This window comes from Saccopteryx bilineata, chromosome 7 (assembly GCF_036850765.1).
Source record: "Saccopteryx bilineata isolate mSacBil1 chromosome 7, mSacBil1_pri_phased_curated, whole genome shotgun sequence".
Lineage (NCBI taxonomy): Eukaryota > Metazoa > Chordata > Mammalia > Chiroptera > Emballonuridae > Saccopteryx > Saccopteryx bilineata.
The window spans coordinates 91191879-91214677 of record NC_089496.1 but is presented as its reverse complement, the minus strand read 5'-3'; the positions used below and the strand labels follow the sequence as shown (position 1 = coordinate 91214677).

General features: G+C 51.2%; 1 protein-coding gene across 3 annotated transcripts in view; it reads right to left on the bottom strand.

Moving 5' to 3' along the window:
- Positions 1-5002: 5002 nt before the first annotated feature.
- The window catches only part of NEURL1 (neuralized E3 ubiquitin protein ligase 1), an 87874-nt gene continuing 70077 nt past the window's right edge, over positions 5003-22799 (bottom strand). For all 3 annotated transcript variants that reach the window (XM_066238960.1, XM_066238961.1, XM_066238962.1), the window contains exons 4-6: positions 11649-12338; positions 7944-8090; positions 5003-7390 (exon numbers count right to left, since the gene is read on the bottom strand). In XM_066238960.1, the coding sequence (XP_066095057.1) occupies positions 7152-7390; positions 7944-8090; positions 11649-12338 (1076 nt within the window). In that variant the 3' untranslated portion in view covers positions 5003-7151. The remainder of the gene's footprint in view (positions 7391-7943; positions 8091-11648; positions 12339-22799) is intronic.

Sequence of the window (22799 nt, the reverse complement as noted above, 5' to 3'; positions counted from 1 at the left end):
CCTCGGCCCCCTCCACCCCCAGCCCAGCCCCACAGCCTCTCTTTGTTCCTCTCCCACTCTCCATCTTGACGAAGGCATTATATAGAACCATTTTAATCACTGTCAGATGTTAGAGCAGCGTATTTTACTGGCATTTATCCGTCGCTTTCCTCAGCAAGGCATGTTACTACTCTTATCATCTAAGGAGAAAAGACAAGGGAATTTTGGTCAAGCATTATTTTCATATTACTAGTATTTGCAGATTAGGTGTAGAACTATTTAAGTTTAGACCTTGGTTTGGTAGTTTGTTTTGTTTTTAAGGGAAAAAAAAAAGATAAGGTAATCCCTACTTTTTCTGTTTTTGTATTTAACTAATATATTATTTCTTTAAGGTTACTCACTTCCCCTATTCCCTCCAAATACTTTGCATTCTCAATCGAAAATGAAAACAGCCTGAGAGACAGGAAACGTGCAATATTATCAAGAAGGATGCCAGGGCTTGTTTGGACAGTGGCGGGGACCCAGGGCCCAGTCCGTCGATAGAGGCGGGGCTGTTGGCAGAAGTCGGAGCCATGGAACAGACAGGTGGCCTCGTGGGTGTTGATCTCTCCCCCTCCTCGCCTCTCCCCCTTCCCTGGCAAGGTGGCAGGGGTCCCCGCCAGAGGGCGGCCCGTTTTTCTGTTGGGTGTCATCCGCCCAGAAGAAAGGGATTCAGGGAAGTAGCAGGGGGCTCTTGACCTCCTGGGCCCCCAGCCCTCAGAGCAGAGCAAGGACATCCAGGAAACTGTTCCTTGTTTTCATTTCCGTTGTTTTTCAGCCAGCTGCTCAGAAAGACCTGTCCTAAAAATCACTCTCAGCAGCTCACTCACCCCAGTCTCCTGATGTTTGGGCCATGATCCTTTTGATGTATGACCATGTTTGATGTTTGAGTCTTCCTAAAACTATGTAACCTCAGTTCAGTTTATGGGCAGGAACCCTAAATGTAACCAAATCCTTTGGGGGGTATGTGGGTGCCCAGCCTTATGTACATCCCGTGAGATACCCATTTCCACAAGCCTGCAGTGTACTCTGCCCAAGCCGCCCGTTCATCTCAATGACTTCAGCCAAGGAGTGAGCCCGCCTTTGCGGAACTCCCCAACAGTCCCCAGGGGGTCTCGGAGAAGCATCCGGGGGGCCTCCTCAGGTCTGTGTGGACAGAACTGCCCACAACAGGTACTGAGACGGCCTCCTCCTAACTTGGCACAGGTAGATAAAGCAGCAGGATGGGAAGGCTCTGGGTCCACGCCCTCAGAGCTCTGCTCCTTGGCCCCAGGGACATGCTTGCTGGCTTGTCCCCTCCACCTCCAGTACTGTACACTTGCTGCTCCAGCCCCTCTGCTTGGTGAATTTGTATCTACGTGCCAAGTGGGACTGTGTCCCCATGTGTGGGTGTCTCTCCTTGGAGTGTATACATCTATCTCCAGTCTTTGACCATTTTGACACCGAGTTCTCTGGAAAGAGAACCATCCACATAACTAAAAATTAAGATTCCCTCACTTTTTTGAGGGCTGTGTGCTAAGTGTGTGTGTGTTTGTGTGTGTGTGTGTGCAGGTGCTGGTGTGAGTGTTGATGATTTCCCACTTGAACTAAATACAATGGGGTTAGAGAAGAAATCCCGGGCACACTGTCTCCATTGTACAGTCCTTGGCTTTGGGCAGGCCCCACGGGACTCACAGCTTGCTTCTGGCAGCAAGTGTGTGTGTTATTCACACGTGTAATTCTGGCTGGAGAGTGCAATGTGTCTTTTTTATATTTTTTGTAATTATTTTATTAAGTATTTAGTTGGAAACCACACTGGCATTAACAGATCTAGCAGAAGCAGCCTAGGCCATCGTCCCGGGCTCCCAAGTGAAGGTGCGGAGATGCCGCAGGTGTGGAAGGGGTGAAGCGGCCCAGCAGGCCCCACCTGCGGGTGAGCTCTGCAGCAGGCCGGCTCTCCCCCCCTGCCACGCATGTCATCACCGTGGGAATCCCCTATGATAAAGGAGCTGCCGGACCTCAGTTCTTGTGTTTCTGAGGGCGGTCAGGCTGGTCAGCAGACCTGCTCGTGCATGTCCATCAGTCTAGACTTCGGGCCTGTCTGACACTTCCTAGGAATGGTGTGGAGGGTTCCCTCTGGACCTTCCTGAGATTTTTGCCTAAATTATGAACCCTGTTGGGGACAGCCCATGTGGTTCTCATGCTCCATGATCAGAGAAGGATGGGGCCAGTGACCTATTGCCTCATTTCAGAAAAAACAGCCCCACTGAATTTAGCTTCCATCCTGTTTTGTCCTTTGCACCTGGGTTCCTAGACAAGAAGTTGGGCACATTGGTGCTTAAAGACTGGGTAGAGGGCTCTACCTTCCAAGGCCTGATCCCGCCCTGCCTATAAGGTTGAAATTACCATGTGATCTTCCTGTTCCAATCCTATCTTATTACTCTTGAGTTTGCACTTGACCTTGACAATCCGCCCCCTCTCCCATCCCAGTCCTAGAACTTAGTGGTCTTAGAGAGTGGGTCCCTGTGCTAAAGGTCCCTCCTTTGCCCCGTAGTTACCTCCTGGCTAATGGGGCTGGACTTCAAGAGGCAAGAGAGAGAGCAAGGGAGCAAAAGGATGGATCAAGCATGTTGGAGGCGAGCTAGAGGCATGTTGGCAAAATGAGTATGTGCATGTGTGTGTCTGGGTGTCAGAGACTTCCTGTCCCTTCCCTGGGAAGGTGGCTTTCAGAAGAGGATGTCTTCTAGGAAGAAAGGGAGAAGTGTGAGAAGGCTGAGAGAGAGAGTTTGAAGTCCAGAATTTTGTCTTTATTAAAAAGAAGGAAGAAGTCGATTTTGAGAGTTTTCAGAAAGAAGAGAGCAGGTAAGGAGGGAATTTAGTGGTTCAACATCCAAGGGTCCAGCCAGAGCAGGTTGGAAAAGCCCCAAGATTAAGCCATAAAAGCAGCTGGCCAGAGGAAACGGCTACTTGCTGTGCCACAAGCTGGGTCCCAGCAGGTTTTTAATGAAGAGTTATTGATTGATTTAGTGAAGAGTGGAAGTCACCAGCAACAAATTTTATTTGAGTTTGGAGGCCCTGGCTCCGGGATGTTCACCCATCTCCCAGGTTCCTGGCTGGTTTTGCTACCGCCCTTTGTCCAACACAGAGCTAGCCTCACAAGCTGCTTGAATTAGAGACTCGTGACCAAATAGGTCAAGCAGTTAGGACCCACCGTGCCCAAACTGGAACCTCAGGGTCCAGATACCATCAGGCTTATCTGGGAGGAGGGCAGCCTCGTTTGTTCTTCTGTCGACCCGTTATTTTACGAGTATCTGATGATACCTGTGGTGGTTCAGTTTGCCGAGCCTGCCCGCTGGTGTGACTTTGAAGACAGGGTACAATGCACGCTCACCCGTGGATATGCCCTTTTGTTTTCAGTGGCCTGTGATCAAGGCGCACTGCTCTTGTGTTGATTGCAGAGAAGAAAGGGTAAGCAGAGCCAACATTCTTGAATCTGCATCGTTTCTTTAACTGCAGGACATAGGATGGGACAGGGTGTCACTGCTAGTTACTGAGAGGTCCACAGGAAGGTGACTTGTGCGTGATGCGGACATGAATGGAGGTCCCTGAAGCGTGGGCTTGTAGACTGCGTGGTTGCGTGTGAACTGCTGGATGTCTGGGCTCCCGAACTTTGGGGAGTTCCTCATGATATCCACACCCCTCCCAGCTCCCAGTGGGCTCTGTGGGGGCCAGGAGGAGGCTGTTCCCTCTATGCCCCCTCAGCTGAGAAACCGAAGAAAAGGACACTGAATTCAGTGCAGTCAATTTGAGTGCTAAAAACTTTCCAGGATCAATGATGGTGCTAAACTATCTCCATGTTTCTAATAGTTTTAACAGTGGGGTTTTTTTTATTCTCATCACAAAAAATGCAGTGTCCTTGGGGAAGGGACCCAGCCCCTTGGCTGGCAACTTTCCAGGTGTCCTTTATCATTTTGATGGGACTCTTTGGTCTGCAGAAATACTCTGTCTTGGCATGCTTCTAGACTGTAAGATTTGGGTTGTTTTGTATTTTGTTTATGTTTACATGCATCTTCTTGTATTTCCCTGAAAATTAAATAAAGTTTTTGGCCTTTTTAACTGAACAGAATCACTCGTTAACTCTCCCTGATGCCAGAAAACCCACCCAGCTGAATAACAAAATTATCCCCCTTGCAGAGTGAACTATAGGATCTGGGGTCCTCAGAGGACACGTGGTGTGTGTGTGGGGGCAGGTGAGTTCCCTCCATTGTTGGTGAGAAAACTGCTCATGCCCCTCCCCTCTACTGCCTTCACCTTGGGGAAGCTTTCTGGGCAGTGGCCATGGCTTTGGAAGAGATTAGGGGCCGAAGGCCCACATCCAGCAGGCCCAGCCTCTGCAGCCAGCTATATGTGCACATCTAGAAAGCTTCTCTAAAGATCTCTGGCCAGAGGGGCTCCCTTTGCTGCCCAGCTGCGTATGGTATTGGCTTTAGCAACCAATGGGAGCTCAGCTGAGGGGCAGAGGGAGGGATGGGGAGGCCCTGTTCCTGAGCGCAGTCCCTGCTGATCTGAGGACCTGTCATCCTTCCGTTAGCCCCTAGGTGGCACTGCTATTCCACAAGGGTTGCAGGCCAGGTTTGGGCTCAGCTCAGCCAAAAGCTGAACAGGCCTCCTGCTCACACTGCTTCTGCCCCAACAAACACCATTCCTCAGCAACCCACGGGCCTGAGGTTACCAAAGGGCAGTGGCTTCTTCCTTTCAACTTACAAGGCTCACCTGGCATTCTGGCTCCTGCTGTCCAGCCCCAGGTCATGCTGTAGCCCCCTACTCCAGGGACTCAACCCTCATTATATTGACTCCCTCCATACCCAGGACACCTGGCCCTCCAGCACCGACTCCCCCAGCCCCCCCACCCACTGCATGCACGCACACACACACACACACACACACACACACACACACACACACACTGACCCCACGCCTCCACACTGCACAGCGCAGCCCTCAGGTTGGTACAAATCACCTTTATTCACGATGACAGCGACCCAAGTTCACAAAAGAGGCAGCAACTACCCCCCACAACAAAGACAATGGGACAGTTGGCTTTCCCCCACCTTCAGGCCAGGCACCCCTGCACTTAAGATCTAGCCTTCCCTTTGTAATGGGACCCTTGACTGGATGGAGCCATGGGGCCACCACCTCCCCCACCTCACCCTCACAGAAGGGGTCATCAGGGTCAGAGGCTGGAGAGACCCAGAGCAGACCTGATTCCTCAAAGGTTCGCTGCAAGGCAGGGACAAAGGCCTATCGTGGCCTCCTGGACCCCAGTGCTGTTCCGCCACACCACACCACCCATAGCAGCCCCTCATCACAGGCCGCCTAAGAGTCACATACAGTCTTCCCCTCCCCAAGTAGTCATTTCACAGTGGTGGCAGCAGAGCCACAGAGGGGCTATGACCTGGCCAGACCACACTACTGGGGAGTCTCAAGTCCAGAGTCCGCTGCTCTGCCAGTCACAGGGAGAAGCAGTCTCGAGTGGACATGAAAAACCATCTGAGGGGGCAGCGGGCTGGACTTGAGAGCCGGCTAAGCCACGGCCTATCAGGACAGCGCGGCAGGGCAGGGATGACCGAGATGACCAGGCAGGGCAGAGATGACCTAGCTTAGGAGCGGGAGGGAAGGGCAAGGGCCATCCTTCACCCCAACAGGAGAAAGAACCCAGAGCACTAGGACCCCACTCATCTGTCCTGGGGATGGACGCCCTTCCTGGGAGCAGGCTCCCTCACTCTACTCTCCCCAGGCTCCTGCCCCAACCCCGTCTCCACCCTTCACACCCGGCTCCCCTCCTTCAGCCTCCCCAGAACTCCTGTCCTGGGGCGGGGGCACTCCTGGGCCTCCTGATGTATTTGAGCCAACTGATCCCAGGGCTCCAGCCACAGAGCAAGGGCACTTGGTAGCTCTGGGGGATCCACCAGCCCCAGGGAACTAAGGGGCCTCAATCTGCCTCTGTGTAAAATGGATCATTTGCCAGGAGGTGTCTCAAGCCCCCTTTTAAGGAGTTCTAACTCACGGTAAGCAGAGCTAACTCTGGACTTGTGGCTGGAGTCTAAGAAGTGCTGCCCCCCTCACCAGACATCTGCACACCAGGCAGTATTCCTAGGGGGCTGAGAAATAGGAACTCACCACCACCACCTCCAAAAAACAAATAAATAAATAAATAAGAATAAAGGAATAGTCTGGTCTTACTCCAGGACACGTCCCTGCCCCGAACCCAGGGCCCGGGTGCTCCGGCATCTCTGAGCATCGGCCAGGCCCAGGACAGCACTGAGATGTCGGAGGACAGGTCACAAGAGTAGATGGAGACCTGTTCTTAGAAGCCTGACAGGAGACGGACCCCGCTCTCCAGCCCACACCAAGGGGCGAGACGCTGGGGCAGAAAGCTATGGCCAGGAAGTGGTCTTCCGCATCTCTGCCAGGGCACAGGGCCAGGACTCAGAACCAGGGGCCTTCCGTGGCCTGCGGCCCACCCACAATGGGTGAGGGCGAGAGGGGCTCAGCATGGAGGCCACAGCCAGCCTGGGGGAAAGGTGTCCACTGGCTGCTGGGCCCAGGGACGGGAAGGAGGAAGCAGGCCGGGCAGGCAGAGACACCGCCCCGCAGGGCAGGGGCCACTGCCCGGGGCCGCTGTTGAGCAAGCCGTGCACTGCCCGAGGGCAGGGGGCCGAGGGAGCAGATGGAGGCTGGTGTCCAGTCCCTACTCCACTAGCCACCCACGTGCCCTGGCTCAGGGCCACATCTGCCCAGAGGAAGGTGCCACATGGGCTAGAAGGAGCTCCTAGAAGCGAGTCCTAGATGGGGACCCAATTTAGTGCCTCGGCATGAAGGGCAGAGCTGGGTGCAGAGAAAGGAAGGGGACAAAGGAGACGCCTCCCCTCCCCTCTGCTCTGCCGGGCGATGCGTTTCTGCCTGGCACCGCCCCGCACCATATCCCCTTTCCCCCTCAAACCTTCAGGGGCCTCGGCTTCCCGTGTTTAATGGAGAAGGGAAAAGAGTTTCCAAAATGAGGAAAAGGAGAAGGGGCTCCATCGGCCTGACCCTTGGCCGGAGCTGGGCCGAAGTCTGAGGCGTGGGCGAGTGAGGTGGGGCGTCACGTCGGGCTAGGAGCTTCGGTAGGTCTTGATGATGTCCTTGATGGGGCGGCGGCAGATGGGGCAGCAGGCGTGCAGAGCCTTCTTGAGGCGGAGACCGCAGGCGTAGCAGAGGCACATGTGTCCACATGTGTAAATGACTGTGTCCACTGTGTGCTCATAGCAAATGGTGCAATCATCGCTCCACTGGCCCGTGCCTGGGGTCACTGGTGACTCTGGCAGACTCACTGGCGAGTTGGGGGCCGTCCCTGGGAGAGAGGGGACACCAGTCAAAAAGAGACTTGGTCAGGCCCCGTCCCAGATTCACGGGAAGAGAGCCCCTTGGCCTTCTGTCCCCCCAGCATTGATCAGATCTGCCCGTTTACTCTGACAACCCAACTTTATAGACACAAGATGGGAGAGGATGCATTCTGGGCAGCCCCACTGCTGGCCCCTCAGCTCCCAGCCCAGGGGCCAGGGTGTCCATGAAGCAGTGACAGAGGAGGAGCAATGGAGGAAAAAAGGAGACCCAAAAACTTTTAAGGCAGGCCCAGCCTGAGCTATCCTTCGGTGTTCCCTGTGTGCTTAAAAAAAAAAAGTTCTTTGGAGAAAGGTACCCAGCCAGAGGACAGGATGAAGTATACCCCACAAAGGACCACCCAACCAGGGTTCACCTGGGCCAGCTCCAGCTCCTCCAGAGCCCCAGCTCCTCCAGAGCCCCAGCTCCTCCAGAGCCCCGGCCCAGACACAGAGGCTACATGCCTTCCTTAGCCAGGCAGACGCTACGGCACAGACACCATCGACCTGGAGGGGCCCACTTACCGCCAGCAGAGCTCCCCAGAGGTCCCAAGCTGCAGGTGCTGAGCAAGGGGTCAGAGAGGCGGCTGCCCACAGCACTGGGCGAGGTTGGCGTAGAGGCAGGAGAACAGGGAAGTGATGGGATGCCCCGCTCTGCAAGGATGGTAGAGCCTGCAGAAAGGGGGGGGGGGGATACACTAGCAACCTAAAGGCCCACTGGGAGAAAGCTTGAGCCTCCACCCCTCCGGCAGGTTCCCAGGAGAGAGAGTGGGTACCACAGTCTGACCACCCAGCCCAGCCACTGGGCTCAGGGCAAGATGCCCCAGGCCAGCTCGGCATCCTTCTCCAGCTCTCTGTTCTCACCTACAAGTTGGAGGGCCATTTGTGCTCTGGTGTCACTACATCAGCAGTCTCCAAACAAGCCCCCCGCCCACAAGCCCGCCTTGCTCTTCCCCTGCATCCTTTGGCACTGACCAGCCACACACACCACATGCAAAGGCCTAAACCACCACAGATTCTGGGGAATTATTTGTCCTTTGTCCAGGCATGCAGCTTTGTTGCCCCAGTTAAACCCTGAGCTTCCCAAGAGCAGGAAATCTTACTCACCTGTGACTCTCCCACAGGCTCTAACATAACGCCTACATACAAGTAAGTACTCAAAGAGATCTTTTTATATTATTAGTTATTTGTTCTAATCCAGGGGTCAGGAAGCTTTTTGGCTGAGAGAGAAATGAACGCCACATATTTTAAAATGTAATTCCATGAGAGCCATACAACGACCCGTGTACTTTACGCATTATCCAATAACATTTGGTATTGTCCCGGAGGACAGCTGTGATTGGCTCCAGCCACTCGCAACCATGAACATGAGTGGTAGGAAATGAATGGATTGTAATACATGAGAATGTTTTATACTTTTAACGTTATTATTATTTTTATTAAAGATTTGTCTGCGAGCCAGATGCAGCCATCAAAAGAGCCACATCTGGCTCACGAGCCATAGGTTCCCGACCCCTGTTCTAATCCATTTAATAGTCACTGTCTCTAGGAGTATTCATTAGATATTCACAGGGTTTCTCTTATTGGTGTTAACAGTTTTCAAGTTATTATCTCCTTCAAAAATTCATACCTCCTATTGGCTTTTCTTGCCTTCTTGCACTGGCTAGCATTTCCAGAACAATACTGAAAGGCACCCCTATCATATTTCTGACTTTAATGAGAACATTTTCAGTGTTTCACCATTAAGTAGGAAACTGGCTATAGTTTTGGAGAGAAGGAAACAGCCTTCCAGTCTTAGTTCACTAGGGCCTTCCATAAAAGCAAAGCATTCCTCTATAAGGTAAATAGTTAACCTTCATACATTGTCATTGATTTATTTTTCTTTTGGAGTCAGTCAGAATCCCCTAACACCAATTTGCTGGTTGAGACATTCAATTCTCCAAATAGGAGCACCCCATTTAGTATACATTGAATTCTGAAAGATTATTCTTCAACACCCATCTTGGCCCACTTACCTCCTAAGACATTTAAGTCCTGATTTTTTTTTTTAAGCTTCTTCTTTGCTCAGTCTAGTAAGCCTCTTTGGGCAACAGAGGCCTCACTGGAAAGCTACTGAACTATTATTAGATGATGCTGAAGCAAGACAGTATCTTGCCCTTATGTAATTTACTTCACCTGAGGAGCAGCGTCTCCTGGTGAATGTAGCCAAGTATCTTTTTTACCTCAGCCTGATTTTTTCTGCACCCAAGTCTAATTTCTTTTTAACTAGCTTGATTTCTAGCTGTCTTTTCAACTAGCTTGATTTCTTTTCATTCCTTCCTGATTTATCTTCCCTCTCTATCCTAACTTCTTAGCATCCCAGCCTCATTTCTTTTCATTCTGTTTAAAATGCATTTTTAACTCCATCTCTTCATTTGGTCTCTGGAACAGAGTAGGAAGTTCCCACAGATTTTATCTGGTTTCTCACACATTCCCACAATCACCAAGAGCACACATCCACAAATACAAGTATGCATCTACTCACACGTGCCTCCTTACACGTAGTATGCCAATCTTACCATTTAACTCAGGAGTCCCCAACCTACGGCCTGCTGGCCGCATGCGGCCCCGAGGCCATTTATCGGGCCACCGCCGCACTTCCAGAAGGGGCACCTCTTTCACTGGTGGTCAGTGAGAGGAGCGCAGGATGCATCCGCACAGTACCCCTGTGCTCCTGGGGTACTGTGTGTGGCAGCGCCGCAAAGCGCAGTGTCGCTCACGTACAGTACTACTTCCGGTGATGCAGCACACAGGCATCACGGCTCCGGAAACACGTCATATCACTTGTTATGGCTAGCAGTGACAAATATGGAACCGGACATTGACCATCTCATTAGCCAAAAGCAGGCCCATAGTTCCCATTGAAATACTGGTCAGTTTGTTGATTTAAATTTACTTGTTCTTTATTTTAACTATTTATTTGTTCCCATTTTGGTTTTTTACTTTAAAATAAGATATGTGCATTGTGCATAAGAATTTGTTCAGAGTTTTTTTTATAGTCCAGCCCTCCAACGGTCTGAGGGACAGTGAACTGGCCTTCTGTGTAAAAAGTTTGGGGACCCCTGGACTAGGGGCTTTAAGGCCCAGGGGTTTCTAAACTTGTCTAAGCAAACTTGCTAAAAAAAAGATGCCCAGGACCTATCCAAGATCTACAGGATCAAAATCTCTGGAAGTCTCAAAAATCTGCACTTTAGTGGATTCTCCAAATGAGTCTAATGAAACTAGCCCAGTCTACTGCAGGTGGCTAGCAGACCAGTACTTGGAAAGCATGAATACCTGTTTACTCTGAGGTAACAGAGGTCCTAGGAGATGCTTTGGGAAAAAAAGATTTCTGGTCAAATTTGTTTGGAAAAGGTGCACACCATAACCACCACCACTTCCTCCTTAAAGATTAACTCTGCATATTAAAAGTTCTGAGAGGTTCTGCAGTAAATAATCCTGACCTCTTTTTTTTTTTTTTAATCCTGTTTTTTTTTTTTAATTTATTCATTTTAGAGAGGAGAGGGACAGAGAGAGAGAGAGAGGAGAGACAAAGAGAGAGAAGGGGGGAGGAGCTGGTAGCATCAACTCCCATATGTGCCTTGACCAGGCAAGCCCAGGGTTTCGAACCGGCGACCTCAGCATTTCCAGGTCGATGATTTATCCACTGCGCCACCACAGGTCAGGCAATAATCCTGACCTCTTTAAAAATTCAGTATTTCCCAAGTTTTTCAACCCAAGGACACTTTTTCAATGGACACCTAACCCACAGAACACTCTGGGAAACATGGCTGACCCAAGCCCACAGCCAAGTCTGTCCATTTAAACCCAGGAAAGCAAAGCTCAGATTTCTGCAACCCCATTTCCTCCAGGGCCCTCGGCTCAAGGATTCCCCTCAGGCCTCCAACCCAGGTGCCAACCTGCGGACATCTGGTACCCACACAGCAACCTTTTTCTTATTTGGACACACAACCATACTTAAATTTAGGCAGAGGCATTTGGGAGAAATGGAAACAGCCCCCAAAAGTTAATTGCTGGTAGAAACAATATTTTCTCATTCTAAGTGGCCTCTGAGTGTGTGTACCTGGGCTGTTTATCGTATTACCATGGGAATGCGGGTTGATCAGACTCAGAGAGCGGCCTCCTCTTCCAGGAAAGGCTCGGTGCCCTCGGAGGGCTGAAGGAGGCGCGCACGTGGCCGGGGACACTCACCGAGGAGGCGGATCTGTGTGATGGCCCCATGCAGGCCGAAGAACATCCACAGCGGCTGCGAGGCGTCCACGCACAGCTGCATGCCCGCGGCCACGCCGTTGTGGCTAAGGTGCAGCTCACCGTCGGCGTTGACCACCACGCCCAGGATGTCGCCGCTGTGCAGGGGCGCGGGCACGCGGCACACGGCCCAGAACTCCTTGCGGTCCATCAGGGCCTCGGGGCTGAAAGGCAGGTCGGCAGGCCGCAGCGTACCGGGGTCGCACGTGGTGACGCCGAAGGAGAGCGCGCCCGGCCGCGCGCCGCTCGCGCGCGTGACCTTAACGAAGATGGTCTCGGCCACGCGCACGGGCCGGCTGGTGAAGACGAGCGCGCGCTCGTCGCGCCCGTGCTCCAGGCGCGCCACCGTCTGCTCGTCCAGAATCCGGACGTGCGCGCCAGCGCGCAGCGCGTGGAAGCGCAGGTCACCGTCGAGCTGTGCAGGGAGTGCGCGGCTGTGCTGCGAGTTGAGCGAGTTCTGCGGGATGGGGCAGCCGGCGGCCGGCGGGGCCTCGTCGCCTTCCCCCGCCGGCACGTTGAGGTCGCACAAGCTCACGGAGAGGCGCACGTCGTCGGCCTCGCGCCGCAGCGACGGCCTCCGCAGGGCGGTGAAGGAGCGCGGCCGCAGGCAGTCTGGCAGCACCAGCTCGCTGTCTGTGGCCGGGGAGGGGAGAGACCCGCAGCCGTCAGGCGGGCCGCGACGGGGCCGGTGCCCCTCTGTCTGCGCCCGTCCCCGACTGGCCTTTAAAGTACGCACCATCAGAACATCAGAACGGCATAGAAATTGCTTAGGACATAAACTGACGAGCAAATCAGCAACCAAAGTTGTGTAGAACATCTATTTGCATAAGCAAAGGATTAAGGCTGGAAGGAAATTGAAACCAAGCATCCTTATGACTTTGATTAAATTTAGCTTTGAATCCTAGCTCTAGAAATCATCTTCCTCTCTCACTCTACACCGCTCATAGACCTCGCCTCTTCCCTCAACTCCCTCAACCCCAGCAGAAGACAACAGCCAGGACCTAATGGTCACAAGGTCGAGCACTGACAGGCTAAAGACAACATTTTGACCTAAATGATGTTTTCAGCTCCTGAGCCCTAAGGTGGAAATACCCACTGGCTACTATTACACTTTTCCATGAAACCAGATAGAGGCTCACCACAACAGACCTCAGCGCTGTCCACAAGGCCTGAAGAAATGATTTATTACCCTTACCTCACTTCCAACCAATCAGTTTCCAGAACAACCTGGCACCCCTTAACATGTCCTGTGATTTTTGCTGTATAGAATCTGTAACTTAGACGCCATTGGGAACTTGGGTCGTTAGAGTATTGGCCACTATTAAACATTTTCTCTATATACTGCAAATTCCTGCTCATGCATTTCTTTTGGGCCAGTGTGTGCAGAGGGACTCAACTATTGGGGTCTCGTTAACAAAATTAAAAACATGATTGCATCTAAATGGTAGGTTTATAAAAGACATTTTTTAAAAAATTAACTCCTGAGGCCTTCTCTCTTTATCCTCGGCAGCTCGAACAGCCCGATCGCTTAGCAGACAAACAGTAAAGAAATGTTGAATGCACTGCTGACATCCCCAGAACTCTGCATAAATTGCCTCATCTTACCCTAACAATTACCTTTTAAAGTTGTTGCCACAGTAGGAAACTGCAGGCTGAGAGAAATCGAACAAATTTATCCAAGCTATCCTTTTTGAAAATGACAACAAGAAATCAAAACCTCTCTTTTTAATCATACAAGTCGCACAGGCTGTATTATGTAGAATAGACAGTTCAGCAAAAGGAAAAAATAATTGTCTGTCAGCCCACTATCCAAAGAAAAATACTATTAATATTTGGATGTATGACCTTGTAATCTTTTTTCAATATAATTTTTGCTTACTATATTTTTAATGTTTACTTTATTGATTTTAGACTGAGAAGGAGAGAGAGAGAAACAGGAACATCTATCTGTTCCTGTATATGCCTTGATCGAGGATCAAACGGGCAGCCTCTGAGCTTTGGGACGATGCTCTGAACCAACCGAGCTCTCTGGCCAGGCCTGGTTATTGTCTTTTTAATACAAAAATGGAATCATGTTATATAAACAGCAATAGTTTTTAACCTTGTGTGGGTAACAAATCCCTTTGAAAATATAATGACTTTGACCTTATCCCCTCTTCAGAAAAATGCACATTCTCCCTAAATTCTGTGGGTAATTTTAGGGGATCCATGAATCGCGTAAAGCACGGACTCCATGGACTCCAGACTAAGAAGCCCACAAACCAGATTTCCTTTTCAAAACTAGCTTTTCCACTTACCATGTCCTCAACATCTTTCCAGGCCAACGACTATGTTTCTAATACCTTTTTTTTTTTTTCTTTTCTTTTCTTTTTTTTTTAGAAAAGCCTTTTATTTTTTTTTTAATTAATTTATTTATTTATTCATTTTAGAGAGGAGAGGGAGAGACAGAGAGAGAGAGTAGGGGGAGGAGCTGGAAGCATCAACTCCCATATGTGCCTTGACCAGGCAAGCCCAGGGTTTCGAACCGGCGACCTCAGCATTTCCAGGTCAACGCTTTATCCACTGCGCCACCACAGGTCAGGCTCTAACACCTATTTTTTCAATGGCTGTGTCATGTCCAGCTTTATGGAGTCCTGTAATTTCTAATAAAAGTCTGTGCACGATGGATTACCCTGCATTTCATCCCGAAAGCTCCCCATGGCGGTGTTCCCGGTGTGCAGAGAAAGCTCAGGGGTGTTTCCCGGTGTGCAGAGAAGCCCAAGTGGCAGATACAGGATTGAAGCAAAGTCTGTTCAACTCCTGACGCCACAGTCTTCGCTTCAGGCCCTCCTTTCATTGAACTCCTTCTTTGGGAGTCCCCAAATTTGGCTAGTGCCAACACAGGCCACATCACGGGCCTATCCCTCCCAGGGAGCCTGTACTCTGAGCACCCCACGGAAGAAACTGTGCTTTCTCTCGGGAACTGGGTGAGGATGGCTGGGGTGCTTGGTGTGAGACCTGGGCTTGGGGGACTGCACTGGTATGGCCAGCAGAGGCCAGAATCTGGCTCTAGCTCAGGGGTCCCCAAACTACGGCCCGCGGGCCGCATGCGGCCCCCTGAGGCCATTTATCCGGCCCCCGCCACGCTTCCGGAAGGGGCACCTCTTTCATTGGTGGTCAGTGAGAGGAGCATAGTTCCCATGGAAATACTGGTCAGTTTGTTGATTTAAATTTACTTGTTCTTTATTTTAAATATTGTATTTGTTCCTGTTTTGTTTTTTTACTTTAAAATAAGATATGTGCAGTGTGCATAGGAATTTGTTCATAGTTTTTTTTAATAGTCCGGCCCTCCAACGGTCTGAGGGACAGTGAACTGGCCCCCTGTGTAAAAAGTTTGAGGACCCCTGCTCTAGCTGAATCTAGAGAGGGTCCTTCAAGCCTCCGTTTTCGTTCTCTCCCACACAGCCACCTGCCCCTGCCAGGAAGAGCGTTGTTTGGGCTCAGGCAAGAAGAGGGTGCTAGGCCCTCCCCCAAATCCCTTCTCTCTGGAGAAGCCTCTTGGGGCCTGGCTGGTTGGGATTTCCCAGAATCGTGCTTGGCAAGGAGAAGGGAGCCGACCGGAAAATGCGATTATTCCAGGGAATTGACTCCGTGACAGCAATGGTGCAGAGACGCTGGGGGGCTGTGGGCGGGCAGCAGCAAGGTGGGCCCGAGAGGAGGGGAGGACAGGGACAAAGTGGGGACCTGGGGATGGCTGTGAGTTGACCTGGACCCCAGAGAACAGTCCCTTCTCCCCAGCCTCAGGGATTCCAAGAGTGGCCTTGAGGACTCCAGAGGGTTGGAGATAGAGGAGAAAGAACAGGGACAGCAGGGCGAGGAGGAAACAGTGGCTCAGAGCTACCCAGACAGGGCTACAGGAACGAGGCTGTCACAGGCGCCCACAGCGTACGCACCCCACACATAGATGCACGTGGAGGCATAACTCCTCTTCCCACTCCATATACACTCTGGACAATCAGTTGGAGCCCATGGAGCTGGGCAGACCCTCAAAACAGATTTCTAGATAGGACGAGCTGTGCATTCTCCTGGCCTTTGCCCCTTCTACTTGCATATAGAGTCCTCTTCTACTTGAATATACCCATTACTGGGCACTCACTACCTCCCAGGCAACCTGTGCTGTTGTTGAGTTTAGTCGGACTTTAAGAAAGTATTTCCTTCTCTTAAACGGAAATATACCTCTTTGTATTTATACCCACTACCTCAGCCCCATGCTGAAGACAACTCTCCCCAGGGAATATTCAGACTCCCCACATACCTTCCCATCTGTCACGACAGTGAACAGAACCAGACTCAGTATACCAGATGTGTCCTGAACAGCTCAAGGCACAGTGTGACCATCACCTCCCTTCACATATACACTATATTTCTAATAATGCAACCTAAAAGTAGTTTAGGATTTTTAGTAACCAGTCTCCAAATACTGGTAAGCAAAACATGAACAAGAACTTTGAAGGCATCAGCTTGGGTTCAAATCCCGGCTCTGCTATTTCCTAGCTGGACAAATAGCTTAACCTCTCGAGGCCCCTCCTCTTCAGCAGTGAAGTCGGCATTTACTGAATAGTACAAAATCTGTGCTCTACTACTCCCCTCGGCAGGGGTGCTGTGAAGAGGAAGTGGAATAAGGTAAATAGGATACCTAGTAGATACCTGGCGAATATATAATCACTAAGTTAAAATGAGCCACTGTTACTACCTTGTACATGCAACGTGGCTCAGAAGAAAGTACATAGGCTTTGGGGTGATGCAGGTATGAGTTTAAATGTCTTGATCCAGCACTTGGCTGGTGGCCCGTGGGTAAGCAACCTTCCTCCAGCCTCAGATCACTCACGTAGAGAACAGGAGTAATAATACCTGCTTTTCGATGCTGTTACAGGGGTAAGAGATAGAGTAAGAAGCCCCTGGCACCTGGGTACCTGATAGATTCAGATACTAGTATTTGCTCAGGTTGATTTGCCAATTTGGTCCACCTGCACTCAGGCAATTAACTTTATAGCAGTCATGAGGGACACCCAAGACATAAGCACTGAATGACATCACTTACTAAAGATTAGAAAGGAGAAGCTACAACTGGAGATTAGAGGAGTAAGAAGAGAAGGAAGGAGAAACAGTGGGGGATAGAGAGGAGAAAAGGCAGGGAAATGACCCCCTGGGCCTCGCTGGAAATACTGCAGGAGTTGTAAGATGCTGGGAAACAGCTAAAAACGGAGTCCCTGGGGCCAGTGCCCAGCCCAACTATGTCTCCTCTCCCACCCCCTCCACCCTTGGGGTCAGGAGCAGCTGCAGGCCACCAGCAAGCTCCAAAATAACAATCTCACTGGTGTGCCAGGCTGCGCCAGGACCCTGAAATAGATGAAACTTGAGATTGAAGAGCTGGTCAGAGCTCCCTCTGAAAGAGTAGCAAGGGTCATAGTGGGACGAGCTGACATCAAGTCAGAGGTGAGGGAAGGCTCCTCGCTCCTGAAACTCGAGCAGAACACCACAAGAGCAATCGTAGCCTTGTACTGCATCCAGGGAGACAGTTTGGAAAAACCAGACAGGCAACCTATAACCCCAAGCAGTGGGATGGCCCCACATTTGGAAGCAACAAGTTATGTAATCTGTGCCTGGGACACACGGCTGCCCACTCTGGAGATGTTATGATGGGAGATGGCGGCACAAGGCCCCGGGAGAAGCTGCTAAGCTGGCCCCCCTCTCCTGTCCCCTTTTTCAGGAAGGTGTTTGCTAGTCTTCAGCTTCTAACTAATCTGGTCTCGGCGGTGGCTCTGCAGAGGCAGGGAGGCTGGGCCAAGGGTTTCTTCCCCTCAGGGTGGTACTTGGAGCCCGACTCATTGGCCCACTGTGTGCCCAACTCTGGGCAGGGGTTAAGGAGAGAGGGAGAAGCCAGGACCTGGGCCCTGGAGAGCCAGTAACCCTTAGATAGTTCGAAGCTCAGAGGCATGAAAATATCTGAATATGATTTCATTACAAAATTCCTAGTGTCTTGAGTGAGACAGGACCTTAAAGGTAAAGAAGAAAATCTATTTATCTCTGCCAAGTTCTCATCCAGCTTTGGCTAGATTGCCCCTAGGGACAAGAAGCTCACCACCTCCCTATCTCTGAACAACTATGACTATTAGAACATCTTTCTTGCTCTGGCCAGATAGCTCAGTTGGTTGGAGCATCGTGCTGATACACAAAGGTTGCTGGTTTGATCCCAGGTCAGAGCACATATAGATACAGTTTGATCTTTGCCTCTCTCTCTTTCTACCTTCCTGTCTAAAAAAAATGAAAATTTAAAAAAAAAGGAAAACCTCTCTTTGCATGGATCCATATGTGTGTACTATATCTACTCCTTGGGGCCCCCTGTAGAAGAAGAAGAGCCTTCTCTTCTTTAGGATAAATAACCCTTTTAGAGTAATGCTCTCCAACTTATGCTGAGGCTCCCCTTCCTGGTTCAGAGTGAGTCAGAGACAGCATCTTGGAAAAAACATGATTTGACCTGGGCCCTGAAGGACAAGAGGGTTTAGATTGACAGAGAGAAGTGATAGGCACTTGGGTAGGAAAAGCGCGGAAGCAAACGCCTGGAGAACAGTGTGAGTGAGGCCAGTGAGAAGAGAGAGAACGGCTGGAGACCCAGCGGGCCCTCCCCCCTGCAGCCAGGGGCTGCAAGGGAACCAAGGCAGGGCTGGGCCCTGGCACAGGGAGCCTCGGGGACAGGTAGGGGGCTCCTTTGAAGCAGGGCCTGCCATCAGCCCAAGTCTTGTTTGTTTAGATTCTCACATCCGGAGCTCTGGATAATCTTTAACCACAGGTCAGCCAGCAGCCTCCAAACCTGCGGGCCATTTGGAGGGTGCTGCCAGCCCATTTACTGTCTCCATAAACATCCTCCTGCCAGTCTCCATCTGGCGCGGGGCAGGGGAAGGAGCCAGGAGGGAGAGTGCCTGACTTGGATGGGCGAAGGGTTCTCCACCCCTCTGGGCAGTACCCCGAAACTGATACCCACCTCCACCCTCTCCATATAAACCCAACCACAGGAAGCCTGGAGAAAAAACACAAACACTTCCCAAGGCTCACGGACAGAAGGCAGAATGTCCCAGAGTCACACACTCTTAAGAGTTATAGGACCGGCCCTAGCCAGTTGGCTCAGCGGTAGAGCGTCGGCCTGGTGTGCAGGAGTCCTGGGTTCGATTCCCGGCCAGGGCACACAGGAGAAGCGCCCATCAGCTTCTCCACCCCACCCCTCTCCTTCCCCTCTGTCTCTCTCCTCCCCTCCCGCAGCCAAGGCTCCATTGGAGCAAGGTTGGCCCAGGCGCTGAGGATGGCTCTGTAGCCTCTGCCTCAGGCGCTAGAATGGCTCTAATTGCAACAGAGCGACGCCCCAGATGGGCAGTGCATCGCCCCCTGGTAGGCGTGCCAGGTGGATCCTGGTTGGACGCATACGGGAGTCTGTCTGACTGCCTCCCCGTTTCCAACTTCAGAAAAATACAAAAAAAAAAAAAAAAAAAAAGAGTTATAGAACCTTCAAGCCACAGAATCTTAGACATATAGTTCCAGAACCATCTGGTCTGGTGGTTCTCAAGCTTCTTTAAAGCAGTAGAACCCTTTTGTCCAATGGAACCAGAAGTTCTGGTTGAAGTCTAAGCGGTGGCCACAGATCCCTGCTGCCCAGCCACCAAAGAGATGTGCCTCTGGTTCCAAAGACCCTGCTGGAGAACCACGGGTCTTATTCCAAGAAACAACGTAGATGTCCCTGTTTGACTTCATCCAGATACAGGGACTTGGTTTTAGGCTCCCTCTTCCAATGAGAGAACTGGCTTGAGGATTTGTCTATTTTGGTGATGTTTCTAAATTAGGTATTCCTGTTTAATCTAAAAACAATGGCCCTTCCCATTTGGGTAAACGTTTGTACATATCCATGAGCCTCACAGACTACCTATGAGGTTAACGGTGGGAGTATAATTATGTCCAAATAATAGATGAGGTGGTTGAGACACACAGGAGCTGAAAGACTCACCCAAAGCTAGTGAGTGGCTGAGTCAAGTCTTGATTCATTCAGGGCGGCTGCTTCTGAAAGGAGGGCTTCGTCCCTAAGACTGCCAAGCCCTGGCTCCTTACCTACATACACAGCCCACCCTGGGTGCCCCAGGTCTCTTCAAAGTCCCTGAAACTACATTATGGGCCACAGACATACTAGGTGGAAACATCTGGAACTGCCATTTTTGGACGTTAGAAACAATCCAATGTTGGCAAGTATATATGGTTGCACTTTGTATACACTCGTTATGGTGGAAAACTAGGACACACCACAAACAGCAGAACGGATGAAGCCCTCAGGAGCTTTCAGGGAACTAACTCCAAGGCGGGCAGCCCCACCCTCACCGCTGAATCAGGCTGCTGGGCACCCCACTGCCCCCCCTTCAACCATGCTGGGACCTGGTGGCCTATCCATACCCAACATATACAGCTGATCCTTGATGGTTTGCACTCTTGTAAACTCTATTCTAGAAGACAAAGGAGGGCCACAGTCCCCACACTTGGAGGGAACCCAGACTTCATAGAGAGAGCAAGTGAACTCATGTAGAGAAGGTGGGAAGTAACACAGCCCACACACTCTAGCTACACCACGCTGTGTGACCTTGGGCAACTCACCAGACCTCTCTGGGCCTGTTTTCCTATCTGCAAAATGGGTACAATAATAACTTTCTTTATAATATATACAAAGAGGATTTAGGCTGTCTTCTTAAAGAACAGGACAATACACGATGCAGAATGCTGGTACCACTTTGACCTACATGAGCTTCAAATGGTCTGGAGGAGGAAGAGTCATTGAGAAGAGAGGAGGTCAGAGAAGCCTTCCTGGTGGAAGGGAGGGTTTGGGGGTGGACCTAGACATAACTGGCAGAATTTAGGGTGAGCAGAAAGAAAGTGCCTGGAAGAGTCTCTGAAGCAGAGGGACAGCAAGATAACTACGAATCAAGAAGAAGCAAAAACTGTCAAAGAGGAAGAAATCACAATCAGCATCCTCAGCTCTTTTCTCCATCCCAAGAGCTTGGCTCGGGCTCCTTAAACTAATATTTGCTTCTCAGCCCCTGGCAGCCACAGCCAAAGGTAAATATTGGTTTAGCCTGGGAAGCGGAAGCCCCAGATGGCAGTGTGGTCCTCAGCCAGCCAGGGATGGCTCACACACTTTGTGCCACAAAGCCTGGGCATACCCTGGAGGGGGTCCTGACCCAGGGCCTATCTGAGAGAGGCCCCGGCCTGTCCCTGCAGGGCGGCCAGGCTGGCCCGCCTCCCCGGGGACTGGTTTCACAGCAGCCTGGCCCTCAGAAAGCTTGCTCAGAGAGTTTCCATACATCTCTCTCCTCAGTAGGCAGGTGGGATCTTTTACCAAGACCTGGGAACCTGGGCGGACGTTGGAAAGATGCAGACTGCCACATACCTTGGGAGCCCCCACCTCCTGGGCTCAGCCACTACCATTTTGATGTGACAGTAAATCTTCTCACATTGACCTGATGCCCAGATCAGCCTGGGAGATCTGGGTTCCAAGCCCAGCCTGTCTTCTGATTGGCTGGGAGCATTCGGGCAGGTCCCTCCCCATCTCTGGGCCACATTTCCTCTTCCTGAAAAACCTGACAGCACAGAGCTGCTGAAAACTTTCTATTTTCGAGTATCTCCCACCTTTGCACACCCCTTCTCCACATGTCACCCATTATGTTTCCACCTCACCCCTCCTCTGAAGGATCTGCTCCCTGAACGACTGCTAATCCCCCCACCCCATGCCTATGCATAACCTGCTGTCTGGCCTAAACTGTTCCTCCTCAACCAGTCCATTCTTTCCACCTCCTACGGTTCCTAACTTGAAACTCATCTCCTACAGGAAGTCCTCCTGGGTTGCTCCCTAGCTGCACCCACACACACACCCCAATTTTTCTCTGTAGCCACACTTAACTGCAGAATTGGATTTAGGTCACAGAACAGTTATTGGTGTGACCCTCCCCTCAATGTAAACACTCTTCAAGGAGACAGGTTTCTAATTCCTGTGTCTCCCCCAACCCCTGCACAGCGTCTAGGCCAGGGGTCCCCAAACTACGCCCCGCGGGTCGCATGCGGCCCCCTGAGGCCATTTATCCGGCCCTCGCCGCACTTCCGGAAGGGGCACCTCTTTCATTGGTGGTCAGTGAGAGGAGCATAGTTCCCATGGAAATACTGGTCAGTTTGTTGATTTAAATTTACTTGTTCTTTATTTTAAATATTGTATTTGTTCCCGTTTTGTTTTTTTACTTAAAAATAAGATATGTGCAGTGTGCATAGGGATTTGCTCATAGTTTTTTTTTTATGGTCCGGCCCTCCAACGGTCTGAGGGACAGTGAACTGGCCCCCTGTGTAAAAAGTTTGGGGACCCCTGGTCTAGGCTGTGGTGGTCACAGAGGGGTGCCCAGGAGCACCCTGTAAGCTTTCTGCCAGGACCCATGGCTGCTCTTCCTGGGTCAACATTTCTGAGAGGAGCAGGGAGAGTCTGAAAACTGGGATAGGATCTTATCTCTCCAAGTATTAATCACCTCATAAAACTTGTATTTATTTAGTTGCTGGCGGGTCCTTTTTCCTGGAGGTAGGAAGCTGTTATTCTTGGAGATACCAGCCAGGCTAGGGCCAGGACACCCCGAGGGAAGAGGGTAATCTGCATAATGGGAAGCAGGCCATGGCGTGGGCACCAGCGGACCTGGGTTATAGTTAGGGCGGCGGAGGCAGGATGGGGCACCCATCTGGAGGTGTCCGTCAGGGAGAGACACCAGCCTGGCCTCCACTCTGTCAGGGGAGATGGCCAATCCGTCCATGGCCTAACTTTCAGCCCTACTATGTGCCAGGTACCCCGGGGTGTTTCTGGTCTGAGGAGCAGACACGAGCCAGGTGGGGTTTGGAGGGCTTTGGCCACAGGTTCCAGAAAAAGGCAGGAAGGGAGCAGGCTTGGCAGGAAATCTCTAAAGTGAGGTACTGGTTTAGGGGACAATCACCCCAGGAAAAATAGAGCGATGTCTTCAAAAGAGGGAGAACAGGGAAACACGGAGGAGCCAGAGG